Source organism: Capsicum annuum, chromosome 6 (assembly GCF_002878395.1).
Source record: "Capsicum annuum cultivar UCD-10X-F1 chromosome 6, UCD10Xv1.1, whole genome shotgun sequence".
Classification (NCBI taxonomy): Eukaryota; Viridiplantae; Streptophyta; class Magnoliopsida; order Solanales; family Solanaceae; genus Capsicum; species Capsicum annuum.
Window position 1 is genome coordinate 183,218,354 of NC_061116.1, and position 15,616 is coordinate 183,233,969.

The 15,616-nt window shown below is 35.7% G+C and overlaps 1 protein-coding gene across 2 annotated transcripts; it reads left to right on the forward strand.

The window, feature by feature from the left end:
• Positions 1–4,902: 4,902 nt before the first annotated feature.
• LOC107872892 (SAC3 family protein C) lies at positions 4,903–13,846 on the forward strand. Of its 2 annotated transcripts, none has more exons than XM_016719546.2 (9): positions 4,903–5,243; positions 5,797–5,897; positions 8,325–8,546; positions 10,089–10,307; positions 10,447–10,532; positions 10,631–10,727; positions 11,264–11,356; positions 11,445–11,599; positions 13,578–13,846. In XM_016719546.2, exons 1-9 carry the CDS (start codon positions 4,991–4,993, stop codon positions 13,594–13,596), a joined length of 1,245 nt encoding a protein of 414 aa, XP_016575032.1. In that variant the 5' UTR covers positions 4,903–4,990; the 3' UTR covers positions 13,597–13,846. The 2 variants fall into 2 exon arrangements, with proteins under 2 accessions (XP_016575032.1, XP_016575033.1); XM_016719547.2 differs by lacking the exon at positions 13,578–13,846 and adding an exon at positions 11,718–12,065 and having other exon boundaries at positions 4,904–5,243.
• The last annotated feature ends 1,770 nt before the right edge of the window (positions 13,847–15,616 follow it).

Genomic DNA, 15,616 nt, shown 5'->3' on the forward strand with positions numbered 1-15,616 from the left:
AATGGCGTATGCAATTGGCTTCAAGGGAAGTTGGGATGACCACTTGCCTTTGATTGAGTTTGCATACAATAATAGCTATCATTCTAGTATTCAGATGGCTCCATTCAAAGCTCTCTATGGCAGGAGATGTAGATCTCCGATTGGTTGATTCGAAGTTAGTGAAGCCTCTGTCATAGGTCCTGACTTAGTATTCAACGCCTTAGAGAAAGTTCAGTTGATCAGAGAGAGACTCCGGGCAAATCAGAGCCGACAGAAGTCCTATGCAGATGTTCGTAGAAAGGATCTCGAGTTCGAGGTCAATGACTATGTCTATCTTAATGTCTCTCCCATGAAGGGAGTGAAGAGGTTCGGCAAGAAAAGGAAACTCAGTCCCCGGTATATCGGTCCCTTCAGAATTCTCTGTCGCTTCAATAAGGTAGCTTATGAGCTTGAGTTACCTTCAGATCTAGCCTCAGTCCATCCAGTCTTCCATGTCTCTTTGTTCAAGAAGTGCATAGGTGACCCAGCAGTTGTTGTCCCTATTTAGAGCATCGACATTCAGAACAACCTTTCTTATAAAGAGATTTCAGTCAAAATCTTAGATTATCAGACTCGTAGATTGAGGAACAAAGAAGTCCCCCTAGTCAAGGTTCTTTGGCAAAATCCGTCTCATGAGGGAGCTACTTGGGAAGCAGAAGCAGATATGCATACCAAGCATCCTCACCTCTTCCCCGCCAATTCAGATCAAGAGGTAACAGTTCTCCTTCAGTTTCATGTTCATGTTTCTAGTATAAACTTGGTACCTATTAACCGTTGCATACTCAGTCATGCATTCATGTATCAGTTGTCCATGCATCAGATATGCACGAGTTCAATATGTTTAGCATGTCAGTCATGAGATCAAGTTTCAGTTCTTCATGTTTAATACAGGTTATGTTGTCTTGTATCCCCTCTCTGTAAATTCTCATTCGAGGATGAATATTTCCAAGGGGGAGATATTGTAATACCCCGTATGTTTCTAATCTAGAAAGTGAATAAGTTTTCCTACGTATGAAACCTCCTATCCTGTGAGTAGCATTTTAGTGCATGACTTATAATGAATATCCTAGTGATAGGATAGCTTGCAATGTCTTAAGCATGCGCATATGAGTTGCTTAGAGTGATGCAAGCTAAGAGTTTTTGAATCCATCAAGTTTTAGTGTTCGATTTCATAAGGGTCATAGTTGAATGAGTATAACTTGATGTTAATGTGGTATTTCTGCATATTTCTACCCACCAAATTATAAAGAATCGAATTAGCTTCCAACGATACCAATTTCGTCTTAATCTAATACCCGAGCAAAAAGTTATGCCCATTTTTGTGAGAGACAGTAAGGGTATGCGATTGGTTAGGCGCCGCCCAACCTGGCTTGTGCAATTACTTGGGTGCCGCCAAAGTCAGTTCCAAGTGCCAAAAACACACCGTTTTGAGTTATTTTAAGGGTAATTAAGTCTTTTAACACTCCTAACACGTCCCTAAACTTAACCCTACGAAATATATAGCTCCTAATTATATTACAACCCTATTGACATCTCAAAGATCATCATCCAAGAGCACTAAAAGAGAAAAACAACTAGGGTTGTACAATCAATCTTGAAGATCAAATTTCAAGAAAATTCCTTCGTTAATGATCAAGAACCTCTCTTCCAAGGTATGTGTAACGTTCATCCACGGATTCCTTTCGTCCGTGGAGTTCAAGAATCAATCTTTAAAATACAAAATCTTGGTTGGTTGTGGTGATATGATCATACCCATGATTGATTCTTGTTTGTTTTGCTATATAATAGTATTGTGACTGTATATCTCATGAAAGTTATGTTGTTAGTTGAAAAAAAAAACATGATCTTTAGGTGGATTGATAGAATACAAGTATGAAATCCACCTATGCCTTAAAGAATGCATGCAAGGTGCTCAATAAAATGCCTAGTATGTTAGAACTTCATATTACATGATTTCATGATATCTAAATAACAAGTTCATGTTAGTCATACACTCCAATATGAATTTTCATGCAAATTATGTGTTGTTATTATTGTGGTATAAAGCATGTAAGATAATGGAGATATAAATTATGTACACAAAATATATCCATGCTTTTCCTATCATGTTTGAAATATTGAATAAATAAATGAAGTATACTATCTCATGCTTATGATATTGTGAATTGTGGACTCAAATCTTGTGATCAAGTCATGTCATGTGTGTCAGTTTCCTCCTATAGAGTCCTGGAGGTATTCGTACTCGAAAACTATAGTTGTGTGCCTAGAGCCATATCATGTTTCACGATATCCGAACTCAAGCTATGATTCCATAGACTGCAGTCAGTCATGTGACTCAGGAAAACCTCATGATCTCAGTTAGTTGTCAGATATCAGTAACATTCCGCCAGTCAACGAAATTTAGTAAGGTTAAGTCATGTATAGTCAGTTATTCATGTCCAGTCCCTCCAGATGGGAGTAGAGGTTAGCACCAAGTGAACCCAAGGATGGGAACTCACCTGCCAGTTCAGGGTGTGATTCTTAGAAGCAGCCCTTGTGTTCCAGAACTACGTAGCCAACGTAGGTTGAGACATCTTAACCTATCAAATTAGGGTTGTTGAGGTGGTTTAACTCGTTAGTTTAGAGTTCCCACCATTCTCATTGAGTACCTGCCAGATAAGGGTCACTCACAAGCAGTCCTTACCCGTGGCACGATATTGACACCCCTCCAGTTGGGGCAGAGTTGGACCCCAGCTTAGCCATAATGGCATACATGGAGTATGTCGATTAAACACTACCTCCCATAGTTTCAGTATCAGTCTCAGTAAAAGAACTCAGGGCGTTCTTCAGATTTCAGTATATACAGGACTATCAGATACAGTCATTACGTTTTTCAGATTTCAGTATATACGGGACTGCCAGATACAGTCATCCATGTTATTAGCTTGCAGTATCAGTCATGACAGTTATCAGTAAACCATGTATTAGCTTACAGGTCTTGCTATCACGCATTCATGGTCCCAGTTTTTGTATATGCATGCTTGCACTCCCACGTTCATATTAGTCAGTCAGTGTTGTTCATGCATAAAACCCTTTATGTTCAGCCTACCTTTCTCGTATACTCAGTACTCCAGTTGTACTGACACATTTGCGCTATGGTGCTTTCTTTTCATATTACACTATAGGTTCCGAGACATGAGCTCCAGCCCAGCAGTAGCGGTAGCATTTCAGTCGCAGAGACACAGTGAGTCCTCGTTGATTCGAGGATAATATGATTTGATACATTTATTTATTTCTTCAGTTCAGTTTTACGGAGTTAGTTGGAGACATGTTCCTTCAACTCCTTATTCAGATAGTTTAGAGGCTTTCAGATTTATGTTCAGATTTATGTTCGGATTTACGTTCAGACTTAGCTTTCAGATTGAGTTATTTTGGGTATTTTCACCCACATGGACGTTATGATTTTCAGACATGGTTTTATTCAGTTGAACCTTATGGCAACGTATGCCGCATTATTATGTCATGATTTGCAGTATACAGGTATAAATATTAGTCATGGGTTAGCTTGTGGTCCCTCAGGGTCATGAGCACCGTGTAGCGTTTTGGTTCAACAAATTGGGGCGTTACATCCGACCTGTTGCAACGGATGAGTAATCCGTGAAAAATATAAAAGTAGCACTAATATGTTGCACCTGGTATTTTATTTGATGCAACATATAACCGACCAGTTGCAACGAATGAGTAATCCGTTGGAAACCATAAAAACAGATCACTAATCTGTTGCACCAGGTATGTTATCTGTTGCAATATATAACCAACCTGTTGCAACGGATGAGTAAACCGTCGGAAAAAATAAAAATGGATCACTAATTTGTTGCACCACGTATGTTATCTGTTGCAACATATAATCGACCTGTTGCAACGGATAAGTAAACTGTTGGAAAGAATAAAAACAGTCACTAATCTATTGCAAAATGAAGAGTAAACCGTTGGAAAGAATAAAAATAAATCACTAATCAGTTATCTGTTGGATCAATATTGTTTAGATTTCTTCGAAACAGAAGAGTCGCCCATCGCAACAAATGAATGATCTATTAGATTGTGCACCTGTTGCATCAGATTTTCATAGTTGCATCAAATTTTCATCTGTTGCATCAGATTTTTATCTGTTGCATCAGATGTTTCATCTATTGCAATACCATTTTTACCAAGACAAACAACAAATCAACCCAGCAACACCAACACATCATACACACGCACACACTAAGAACATCAACTGTGACAAAAAATCACCAACAAATTCGAATCAATAGTACGACAACAACAAGAAAAAATATTAGAAATTAGGATTTTATTCAGTCCACATTTCAATACTAGAAGAGTAATTGGCTCAAGTTCCTCTGTTTCTTCTTAATTTTTTACCTATGAAAAAAAAATGGGACGACGAAGAACTCGAAGTTGTCGCCGGAGAAGTCTTTACGTCGATTGATGGTTGAAAGTTGAAAAAATACTCGCCCGACTATTTATCGCCAGAGGTTGAAAGGAGAAATTTTGCAGAACTATTGGTTGGGAGGGAGTTGAGAGAAGCTGGAGAGAGAGAGAGAGTGGTTGATTTGGATTGAAGAAGGGTGTGATGTGGGTTGGATTGATTTGTATCTTTGAAAAGATTAGAAAGTTTTGAAAATATTAATCAAGTTCACAATTAACTTAATCAAGTTTTCTGATGATGTTTGACCCTTTAAGTTGGTCAATGTCACCAATCCTTTATTCAAAACTTAAAAGACACTTTTCCTTCAATTTTCTCAAGAAACAATCAAATTTTGGATATGCAACATATTTTATGTTGTTAATTATTGTGACTTGTTAAATTATGTGTGCTCCAAATAAACATAGTCTAAAGTTTAGGGGTACTCAAAGCAATTTTATATTATAACTGGATTTTGGATTTTGTGTGTTTCCGATCGAAGGGACAGTGAAGTAGAAGCGCCGATCGATGGCGGGGAGGAGTCAACCACCTTACAGGCCAAGACCCAACTATTCTTCGTCTTCATCTTCCAGATCCTTGCACCCTTCTCAATCTTCCCGTAACTTTCAGTCCAAAAATGTCAATTCTTCGACCCCTAACAATAACAATAATAATACCAAGAAGACAAGCTCAAGCAATTGCGACAAAGCCATTGATGCAGATATTGATGATATTCAGAATTTACCATCTTTAGTTGGAACTTGCCCTTTCATGTGCCCTGGTATCATCACCTTTTTCCTTTTCTGGTTTTCTTCTAATTTTGCTGCTTTTTGAGAAACTTTCAATATCATTCAGTTTATCAGCTAAATTAACTGGTTTGGTACTAACAAGGCTGCTGTAAATTCTTTTTCCAGTTTGTTTAACTGGATTATACACCCTCCCTCCAAAATAAGTTCCAATTTAGCTCATTTCTCGCCCATTAAGTAAAATAATGTAAATATAGATGTTACTGTTTACTAAGTTATCTATTTATTAGATGTTTCTTGAGAATTAAGCATTATTAGGAAACAATAGTTTTTTAATACAATGGTATAGTTGAAAAAACAACTAAATTTGTCTTGAATTTTTGAGATGACACATTGTGGAATACAGTACATTCTTTTTTCTAAAAAAACTAAAGTGACACTTATTTTGAAACGGAGGGAGTATGTATATAAAAAATTTTGAAGTGTAAACTTTAGGAGGAAGTGCTTTTGCTGCCTTTATATCCTGAACCTTGTGAAGTTGCAATACCAAATAAGTTCATTGGATTTTCTTTCTAAAAAACACTGCAGTTGAGGAGAGGGAAAAGCGAGAGAGGCTGCGAGACTTAGCTGTATTCGAGAGGTTATATGGAAATCCTCGCCAATCATCACCAAACCTTGCTGTTAAAAAGGTACCCCTCCATTTCAATATTTTTGTCTGATTTTGACTTGACTTGGAGTTTTAAGAGAGTAAAGAAATATTTTTAAATCTTGTAGTCCTAAATTAACGATATGTACCATGTACTAGAATGTCCTTTAATCTGGTGATCTTAAACGTAGAATGTGGAAAATTGAAAATAAAGCATTTCCAGGAAAGGAAAGAAGCATTCTATTCGAAATGAACTAAAAAGGAAAGTTAGACAAACAAATTAAAACGAAGGGAGTAACATTTTGGGTATTCTAGCGAGTAGGAGGAGTGATTTTGATTAGTTATTTCTTTACATATTTGTTTGCTTTACTTAACTCCAAGGATATCTAGTCTCAACTCTCGAGTCCAGTTAAAAGAAGAAGGCTTGTAGGTTGATAACCACTATAAGAATTATAAATCTTCTGAATTCTAAAGTAGCCGAACGAGTAGTCAGAGTTCACGTAGCTAACCCGAACTGGGTTCGTGTTGAGGTGTAGTTGATAGTTGATATTAATTTGCTTGATCAGCTAAACTATGTTTCACTTCAGGGGCGGACCTACGTAGTGGCGAGGGGGACCCCCTCGGCAAAAACTTACGTTTTATATATAAGGTAGAAAATCTGTATTTATATACATATATTAATTTTGAACCACTTGACACAAGATTGTTGGATAGCTCAATGGTACAATCTCCACTTCTTGGGGCGCTACTTCAGGCTTGGTCGCGGGTTCGATCCCCATTAAGTTGCTTTTTTAAAAAAAGTAGACTGAAAACCTACAGCTGGACGCCTACAGAACAAAAAAGAAAAGCCTACAGCTATTAAAAAAAAGACTACATACCTCACCTGCTATATTAAAAAAAAAAAAAATTAAAAATAAGTTAAAATATAAGTTTAATTATTTTATTTTTTTAGACTATATACTATTACGTCCCTTGAAATTATATTTTGTTGGCTTATTAGATTGAAACCTACAGCTGGACGCCTACAGAACAAAAAAGAAGAAGCCTACAGCTTTTAAAAAAAAGACTACATACCTCACCTGCTATATTAAAAAAAAAAAAGAACTTTAAAATAAGTTAAGTATTTTATATTTTTAGACTACATACTATTACATCCCTTGAAATTATATTTTGTTATATTTTTATTTTTCGAACCCTCTAAAGCTGGATCCGGCACTGTTTCACTTCACAAAACATTCCTGGATTGTAGCCCGCTTGTCAGATATGGGGAAACAGACTAAACTGTAATAGCTCAGCAAGCATTTAACATGGCCCTTTCTTGAGAATCACTAAGTATATAGTATTGGATCAAAAAGAAAATGTTTAATCTTCACTGATTATACAGGTGATAGGCTGTGCTTGTGTTGCCATTTGGACCTTAAAAGTTAATGGTTAGTTTTGGACTGTCGTAGAACAGGTTTACGTTTCTAAAATGCATGAATAAAATAATAGACCCTGACTAAAACTTTTTCAGAAGCAGGCTAAGTGGACTCTCCAGTTTTGAGGTTCTGTAAAAGAGATGAAGAAACAGCTGGAGAATGCGACAAATGTAAAACGACTTACTAATAAGGAATTAGAAAAAAATTGTTGACTTATGCAATACCAAACAATTTTCCCTTCTATGCATTGATTAATTACTGCCAAGTTTGTAGATATTAGTGCAAATGGTTAATACCATCCAAGTCGACCACATTTTCAATCACGGATTGCAGAACATACTTTTTCCCTGGGAGTTAAAAGGCCCTTCCTTATTAATTTTGAAGTAGAAGTCCACTTGCTTCAGCTTTCGCATGTAACAATTGTTAAAATTATAGTCCATAGGTAAAAGCATTAAATAGATGCACTACTCAATAATGTTAGACAGGATTAAAGATCTATCGCTGTCACTTGAGCCAAGTAATTCTGTGCAGTAAGTTCCAAAACAAACTAGACAATATTGCTAAAATGCAGAGCTCCAAAGGGGTAAATAAAGATAGATCTGTGAAAATTCTCATTTTATCATGTTAAAATATACCCCAGAGCAGTACTAAAGATTCCAAACAGTATCTTCTTTTGCTTCATTTGGATACAATGGAATTTTATTTCAATGGTCAAAAAGAATAGCATGTTCATGTCTTAAAAAGTTTCCTATTTCCATTATAACGTACTAGTTAGTAAGTATCATTCATGTCCAGGCTAATTTGCCCCTTTTGTGTGTATGGCTAAGGTTCAAACTTGACTGAAATTATTACGTTTTTTCATTTACAGCATGTATGAGCAATATAGTATTTAGTCAGCCTTCCTTCTCTTCTAAAATCTGTACTTATAATTAAAGTGTTGATTGTGACGAAACTGATCTCAGATTTGGTCTACCTACTTTCATCTTTTCCAAATTCTATTCACAATTTCAGTCTTTGTAGCAATAATGGTATATTGAATTTCTCTTTGTTAGTTCTGCAGGACTATATCCGTAAAGACTCTGCAAGATTCTGATGTGAGGCCGCTCTCAGTGTTGGAAGACACTTTAAACTATCTGTGTAATTTGCTGGACTCTACGGAGCATTCGTTTGAGGTGGTTCATGACTTCATCTTTGATAGGATGAGGTCCATCAGACAAGATCTAAGTATGCAAAATATCTCTTGTAGTCGAGTGGTCTCTATGTATGAGAGAATGGTATGCTCATTTATTCAGGTTATCTTATAATTGAGTTAGAGCTGGAACAGTGTACATTTATGTAGTGCATTAATCATGATATGTTGCATCTGAACATCCTAAGGTTCCTGCATCTCAATCTTGTTTCCTCTAGTCTTCTGATCCAGTGAGAGCAAATTTAACACTGAACATATTGTTGAAAGCGAAAGAAAATCAATAAAGGAATTTGAGAAGCTTGTAAATTGAATTCGAAAGATGAATTTTATTGATACTAAGAAGTGAATGTTCTATTGGTGTGGATGTTGTGCCCCCTACTATATACACCTCTTAACCTATTTATAGATACAAATTTAGCCATCACGCTACCTTAACCGCTTGACCATGTTCTCCTACTGCTAGTTTCTTGCATGCTAACTTCATCGGTTCCCTGTCTATTTAAGGGAACAACGGAATTTCTTTGTAAATAGCTTTTGTAACTACGCACCTCCAGGGTGTTTTTTAATGATTTTCTTTACCTTTGTCAAGCAAAACAAAAAAAAAAGAGGAAAAGAGATTTTAGTGATAGAAGAGGGAAAGAGCATATGGATCACTGACTTGATTTCTCAGATTACACAGTAGGAGCCCTTTATATTGGAATCCTCATCTTATACAATATGGTAAGTGATTGTTCTCTATTTATAGGGTAGGTATTTGTTCTCCTGCAGTGTAGAAGAATATCCTAAAATGCCAATACTCTACATAGTCCGTTTTTCAATACAATGAATTTAGACATTGTAAATGTAGAAACATTTTATCGTATAACTGGAATAACTTTCGTGATTTTGACACACTCCCTCAGTTTCATTTTATGGGTCTTAGTTTGACTAGGCACAAAGTTTAAAAATGTAAAGAAGTCTTTTGATTCCTGTGGTCCCAAGCTAAAGTTGTATGTAACATATCAAGAATACAGTTTCCTTAAACATGCCATGTCATTCCTATAAGGAAGTGTCATAAAGGGTAAATTGAGAATGCTGGAATTAAAAAACTTACGAAATATAAAAAGAGTCCTTTTGGAACAAACTAAAAAGGAAAGTAAGACACGTAATTTGAAGTGAAGGGAGTAGCTCTTTTTGCTTAATGTAAGAAATGAACCCGGGTTTCTGAATGTTTTGATGTTTCAGAAATCGTATTTTTTGTTGCTACCCCTGTAGCTGAATACTTGCATGAGGGTTACCTATCCTCGCAGGCAGTAGGAGTTATGAGTTCTGGTAGATTTCTTTTGAGATGGATGCAATTTCATTCCTTTTACAGCAGATTTTTAACATCAATCTGGGAGCTATTGTGTTCGCTGTGGTTTAATATTTCTCTATTCTATTACTAAGTTCCCACCTCTTTATGTGTCTACCCCTTCTTTGTTGATCTTTTGTTTCACGGGTTGTAATGACAAGGAGGCTTCTTATTTAGGAAACCAGGCAAAAAAATTTATTTAATAGATTCTAGGCTTAAGATGTTCAAGTGATCCTTCTTTTAGTATTACTGCAGAAAGTTCAGAAATATGTAGCTTTAATATATTTTTCTCCACAGGTTAAATTCCATATAATTTCCCAGCATAAGCTTAGAAGATGTAGCGGTTCAAATATCTCTTCGCTGTCATACCTCAACATGGAGCAGCTAATGAAGGCTTTGGCGACTTTGTATAATCTTTATGAAGCAAATCGAACTTCAGAGTCCATCTTCGAAAATGAAGCTGAATTTTTTTCCTTTTATGTGCTTCTCCACCTTGATTCTAAAACCCAAGGAACAGTTAAGTTTTTCTTTTTAAAAAAAGAAAAACTCTTTTTGTATTTATCAAAAATTATGAATTGCAGTTGAATATCAGTGCCTACATTGAGACCATTTCCTTTCTTCAATTTCGCTAAACATTGTACTTCTTGATTTGCAGGGGGAGACACTATCTTTATGGTTCCGCCATGTTCCTTCTCACATTATGAAGTCAATAGAAATGTATTTTGCTCGGAAGATCTTGAGGTAGATCAAAGGCATTTAGTATCAATTACCATTGCTAGTAGAATACGCTTTATTAGTGTACATGGGAAGGTCAACTTTTGCTTCTTATTTTGTGGCAGATACTTTAAATTGGGCTTCTACAAGAACTTTATCCATACAACAGAGTCTGAGGCATCCTACTTGCAGTATTGCATTATTGAACCTTCTATCAATGAGGTGAGTTTTCGTATAATAGCGAAACTTGCTCCTGTGGCAATTCTCTCTCATTGCCTGATTTCCGTCATTGTTGGAATATAATTGGGGTTTGATCCTTCTCCTACCATACGAGTCTGCTTCTTATTTGGAGAAAACTGGAAACTGAGGCTGGTCTGTTATGGCTGACTTTAACTTACAACAACAACAACAACAAACCCAGTGTATTCCCACACAGTGGGGTCTGGAGAGGGTAAGATGTACACAATCCATACCACTATCTCCGGAGAAGCAGAAAGGCTGTTTCCGATAGACCCCCGGCTCAAGACAAGGAATAATAAACAAATCCGTAATAAAGCATGGGACAAGATGACGCTGACTTTAACTTAATAGTTTGAAAATCCCTGACTAATGCTGGCACTGCAAAGCCAAGTGCCTATTTTAGTGCTTTAACAAATATCTCTACTTCGTATGTAGGATTACTTCATTACTTTTTTTCTTTCTCTTTTATTTTTCGGATTAATTGATTCCCCTTAATTTGCTCCATTTGCATCACTAAGGTTCGAGCACTAGCTATTTCCTGTGTGAATTATGGAGGATACAAGCCTCAGCCTTTTCCCTTGTTGGCTCTTTCCAAACTCCTAATGATGAAGGTAAAACCCTATCTAGTATTAAGAGTTTTGACTGAATTAGTTCAGCTCTCCACAATCTAATTTTGGCTGCTCTAATGCCGTTATTCAGGAATGTGATGTAGAATCTTTCTGCAATGACAGTGGCCTTCAAACCTCCGTTGATGAAGAAGGAAATAACTTTTTGCCTACCAAGCAAACAACTCTTATCCATCCAAAGGGAGGGTTGCACAAGTATTATCCTCTAGAATCAGAACGGTTTGAGCGGTGAGTTCTTCAGATTTCTTCATTTTTCCCCCTACATTAACACTCATTGTAGCAAAGCCGAAAGATCTTAAGATTAAGAGAACAAATTTAAACACTTTTTTCCCTTTTGCATAAGTAGGCTGGCTGTGTGAGATCGTTACCAGGCCAAATTAGAATATGTGGAAATCCAAGTAAGAGCATATGTTGTACTGGTGTGAAGGATCTATAGATGGAGCAGTTCATCACAAAGTCGACCATCGTGTTTTTTTAAAAGAATTCTCATGTATGTAAGTAGATGGATGTATAATTAGCTTTGTCTGTTCTGCTAACGACAGAAAAGTACTCAAAGATACTATTCACTGCGTCCCTATTTATGTGACACTCGTTCCTAATATGTCAGCCCCAGTAAGAATGACATGTTTTTGTATTTAGTAAAAACTTAACTTTAAACTTTTCATTTACCTTTTAGTGAGATGATTTATAACTACACAAATATCTATTGGCTTACTTTTCATTTTCGAGAAAGGTAACATATCTATGGGCTTGTTTTGGACTACAAATCTTAAAAATCTTCTGTTCGTTGTTATACTCCGTGCTCAGATAGACACAATCACATAAATTGGGACAGAGGGAGTAAGTTTTAAGTTCTACTTTTAGGCATCATTTGTTTGCACTTAATGGAGGTCTGAATCTGAATGGTTCAGACTTCAGACCATTAAGTGCATTTGTTTTTTAGTAAGGTTTTAACTCTTAATAGGTTTGAATAGGTCTTAATCATTCAGATCTAGAACTAAGTTTTAATAGGTCTGAAAAGATATTCTGGTATTGAATAACCACTAACCACCACTAACCACCTCTGTCACCGTCACCATTGTCAACCACCACCCACCACCTCCACCATCACAACCACCATAGACAAAAAATACCGCTACCAACCACAATTGTCAATTGCTACCACACCTACTACCTCTTTTATTCTAATTATATTCACCACCAGCACTGACATCAACAACACCACAATCAGCAACCACTAGCGGTCAATCCCTACTACCAACCAACTCATCCATCACAACTAGGACCACCACTAACTACCACTAATCCATCACAACTTCTACACATTCTTTGGCCGTCACCACCATTGTCACTAGTAATGCCACTTTTACCACTACTTCAACCAGTACCATCGCTACAATTTATCTCTACTAACAACCATCTCCACCATCACAACAAATAACATCTCCAACTAGCACCAACACATCGTCAATCATCATGCATTCATGTTTCAGCCAACACAATCAACACCTTAAACTACTAACATCAAGCAATGTCACATCACAACAACCACCACCACCATCATAACAGTCACTACAATACCAACCATCACAATTATCACTACCAACAATATTAATCACTAACATCAATCATTATCACCGCAACCACCATTATAAGCCATCTCCACTATCACTAACAAACATAAATATTTTTTCTCAATCAAATACTAATAATTTTATTGTATTAAATTACATACTTTTTTAATATATAATTGATTTTTTATTTGAATTTTATTTTTTATTTTATTATGTATACAAATAAATTTTTTTTACACATTCAAATGTTGAAAAATAAACAGTCTTAATCATTCAGTTTTCAGATCTAGAGACAACATCTTAATCATTCAGATTCAGCTGAATGATTGATCGTTTTTTAGCATTGATTTATTACTCTCTAGCAGTACATAACCCTGAAGTAAGTAATTGATTTCTCGGCCATAGTGATTACCAGCAGACTTGACTTTTGCTCGAATTCCGTAGTTGACCAGCATAAATTTTTGAAGTACTTGGGATTTTGAATAACCATTTCTCACGATTGTTCCAACAAATATGTTACTATAGCTTCATCCTCAGCTTATAGCAGAAAGCAAAACTATTGCATACTCCAAACTTTGATGCTAGCTATCATTGTGCAGAATCTACTTACTAAGGCAACCTTTGTGTTTCAGGTTTTCTGTTGTATTATAAGAGCTTTGATGGTTTAGCAGATGAAAATTCGTCTGAAAGCGTTCAGTTTACTGAGTTGATAAGCTATTAAGCTGGTTGGAGATTCAAGATTCAGCATAAGAACATTGGAGCTCTAGACCAAATTTACAATATAATTATTTTAATCTTGCTCAATGCCTCATTTTGATAGTATTCTGCTGTCTAGGGTCATGTCAACTAGACGTGTTGTAAAGTTTGTATTACGAACTAAAAAAAAATTGTGTTTTGCATATTTCTGGAATCTGATTGTAAATCTTCCCCCATCCTCCTTTCCTTGTCCTCGCGAAGCATGTATCATGGTTACTGCTACTTCATATCCCTATGGATGGAGGAAAGAAAAAAAAAAAAAAAAAAGTACGTACCGTTCTGTTCGTATGATTCTCTATGGGAACCAAGCTAATCGGAGAATGTTGGCTCAATTGAGGCTTTCATCAGGCAAGGCAATGGTATCACTGAGAAATTTATGATTTTTTATTTTCTTGCAAGACCTGTTTGTGAAAGGGGAAATAAGATCCTTGCGTTGATCCTTTTCTAAGGCTGCATTTGTTTTTTTAAGATTCAGACGTCTGAATCTGAGTGCAGTGATTAAGATGTTGTCTCTAAATCTAAAAACTGAATGATTTAAGACTGTTTTTCAACATCTAAATGTACAAAAAAAAATTATTTGTATATATAATAAAATAAAAAATATAATTCAAATAAATAACTAATTATATATCATAAAAGTGTGTAATTTAATAGAATAAAATTATTATTTGATTGGAAAAAAAATTTTATGTTTGTTAGTGATAGTGGAGATGGTTTATAATGATGGTTGCAGTGACAATGATTGATGTTAGTGATTAGTAATGTTAGTGGTGATAGTTGTGATGGTTGGTATTGTCGTGACTGTTATGATGGTAGCGGTTGATAGTGGTGGTGGTTGTGATGTGATGTTGCTTGATATTTGTAGTTGGAGGTGTTGATTGTGATGACTGAAAAATAAATGAATGATGGTTGACAATTTGTTGGTGATAGTTGGAGATATTATTAGTTGTGATGGTGGAGATGGTTGTTAGTAGAGATAAATTGTAGTAATGATAGTGATTGAAGGGATGGTAAAAGTGGCGTTACTAGTGACAATGGTGGTGGCCGTCAAAGAATGTGTGGAGGTTGTGATGTATTAGTGTCGTTAGCGGTGGTGCTAGTTTTGATAGATGAGTTGGTCGATAGTAGGGATTGATTGGTAGTGATTGGTGATGGTGATGTGTTGACGGTGGTGGTGGCGTTAAATATAATTAGAATAATAGAGGTAATAGGTGTGATAGTGGTTGGTAGCGATATTTATTGTCGATGGTGGTTATGATGGTGGAGGTGGTTAGTGGTGGTTGACAATGATGGCGGTGGCAAAGGTGGTGACCGATGATTATGAATAAAGTGACGGTGAATATTATCCCACACCAGAATACCTCTTCAGACCTATTAAGACTTGATTCTAGATCTGAATGATTAAGACCTATTAAAAACTAAAATTTTAATAAAAAATAAATGTACTTAATGATCTGAAGTCTTAACCATTCAGATTTAGACCTCCATTAACTACAAACAAATGAGTCTTAAACAAGAATGGGGGAGAAAAAAATGAAAAGGGGATCAAAGTGTCTCATCCAAAGACTGATACTCTTGTTAATTAAAACAACCGAACCGTTCGAATGTCTGTATGAACTAGTATTGTGTACGTGCTCGGCACGTATGTATAATGTTAATTAATAAAACTTTATAAAAAAAAGACTAAAATTACTAAAAAGTAGCAATTATTGTTAAAATAAGTACTGTATCTATTTAAATAATACAAATAAATATTGTATCCCAAATATGTTATTATTTATTGTAGCTCACATCAAGTTTTTAACAAAATAATTAGCTGGTTTATGTTTTTTTTTGTTGCTTTGTCTCTTTTATGAATTTTTTTCTTTACTTACAAAAAAAAATAAAAATGATAATGCTATTATTCAAAGTTTTT

Bases quoted from the DNA above. Each gene is read 5' to 3' on its own strand.
- LOC107872892 (XM_016719546.2), top strand. From the start codon at position 4,991: ATGGCGGGGAGGAGTCAACCACCTTACAGGCCAAGACCCAACTATTCT. The intron at 5,898-8,324 runs GTACCCCTCCAT...TCTCTTTGTTAG, and splicing joins CAAACCTTGCTGTTAAAAAG to TTCTGCAGGACTATATCCGT. The intron at 10,308-10,446 runs GTTAAGTTTTTC...CTTGATTTGCAG, and splicing joins ATTCTAAAACCCAAGGAACA to GGGGAGACACTATCTTTATG.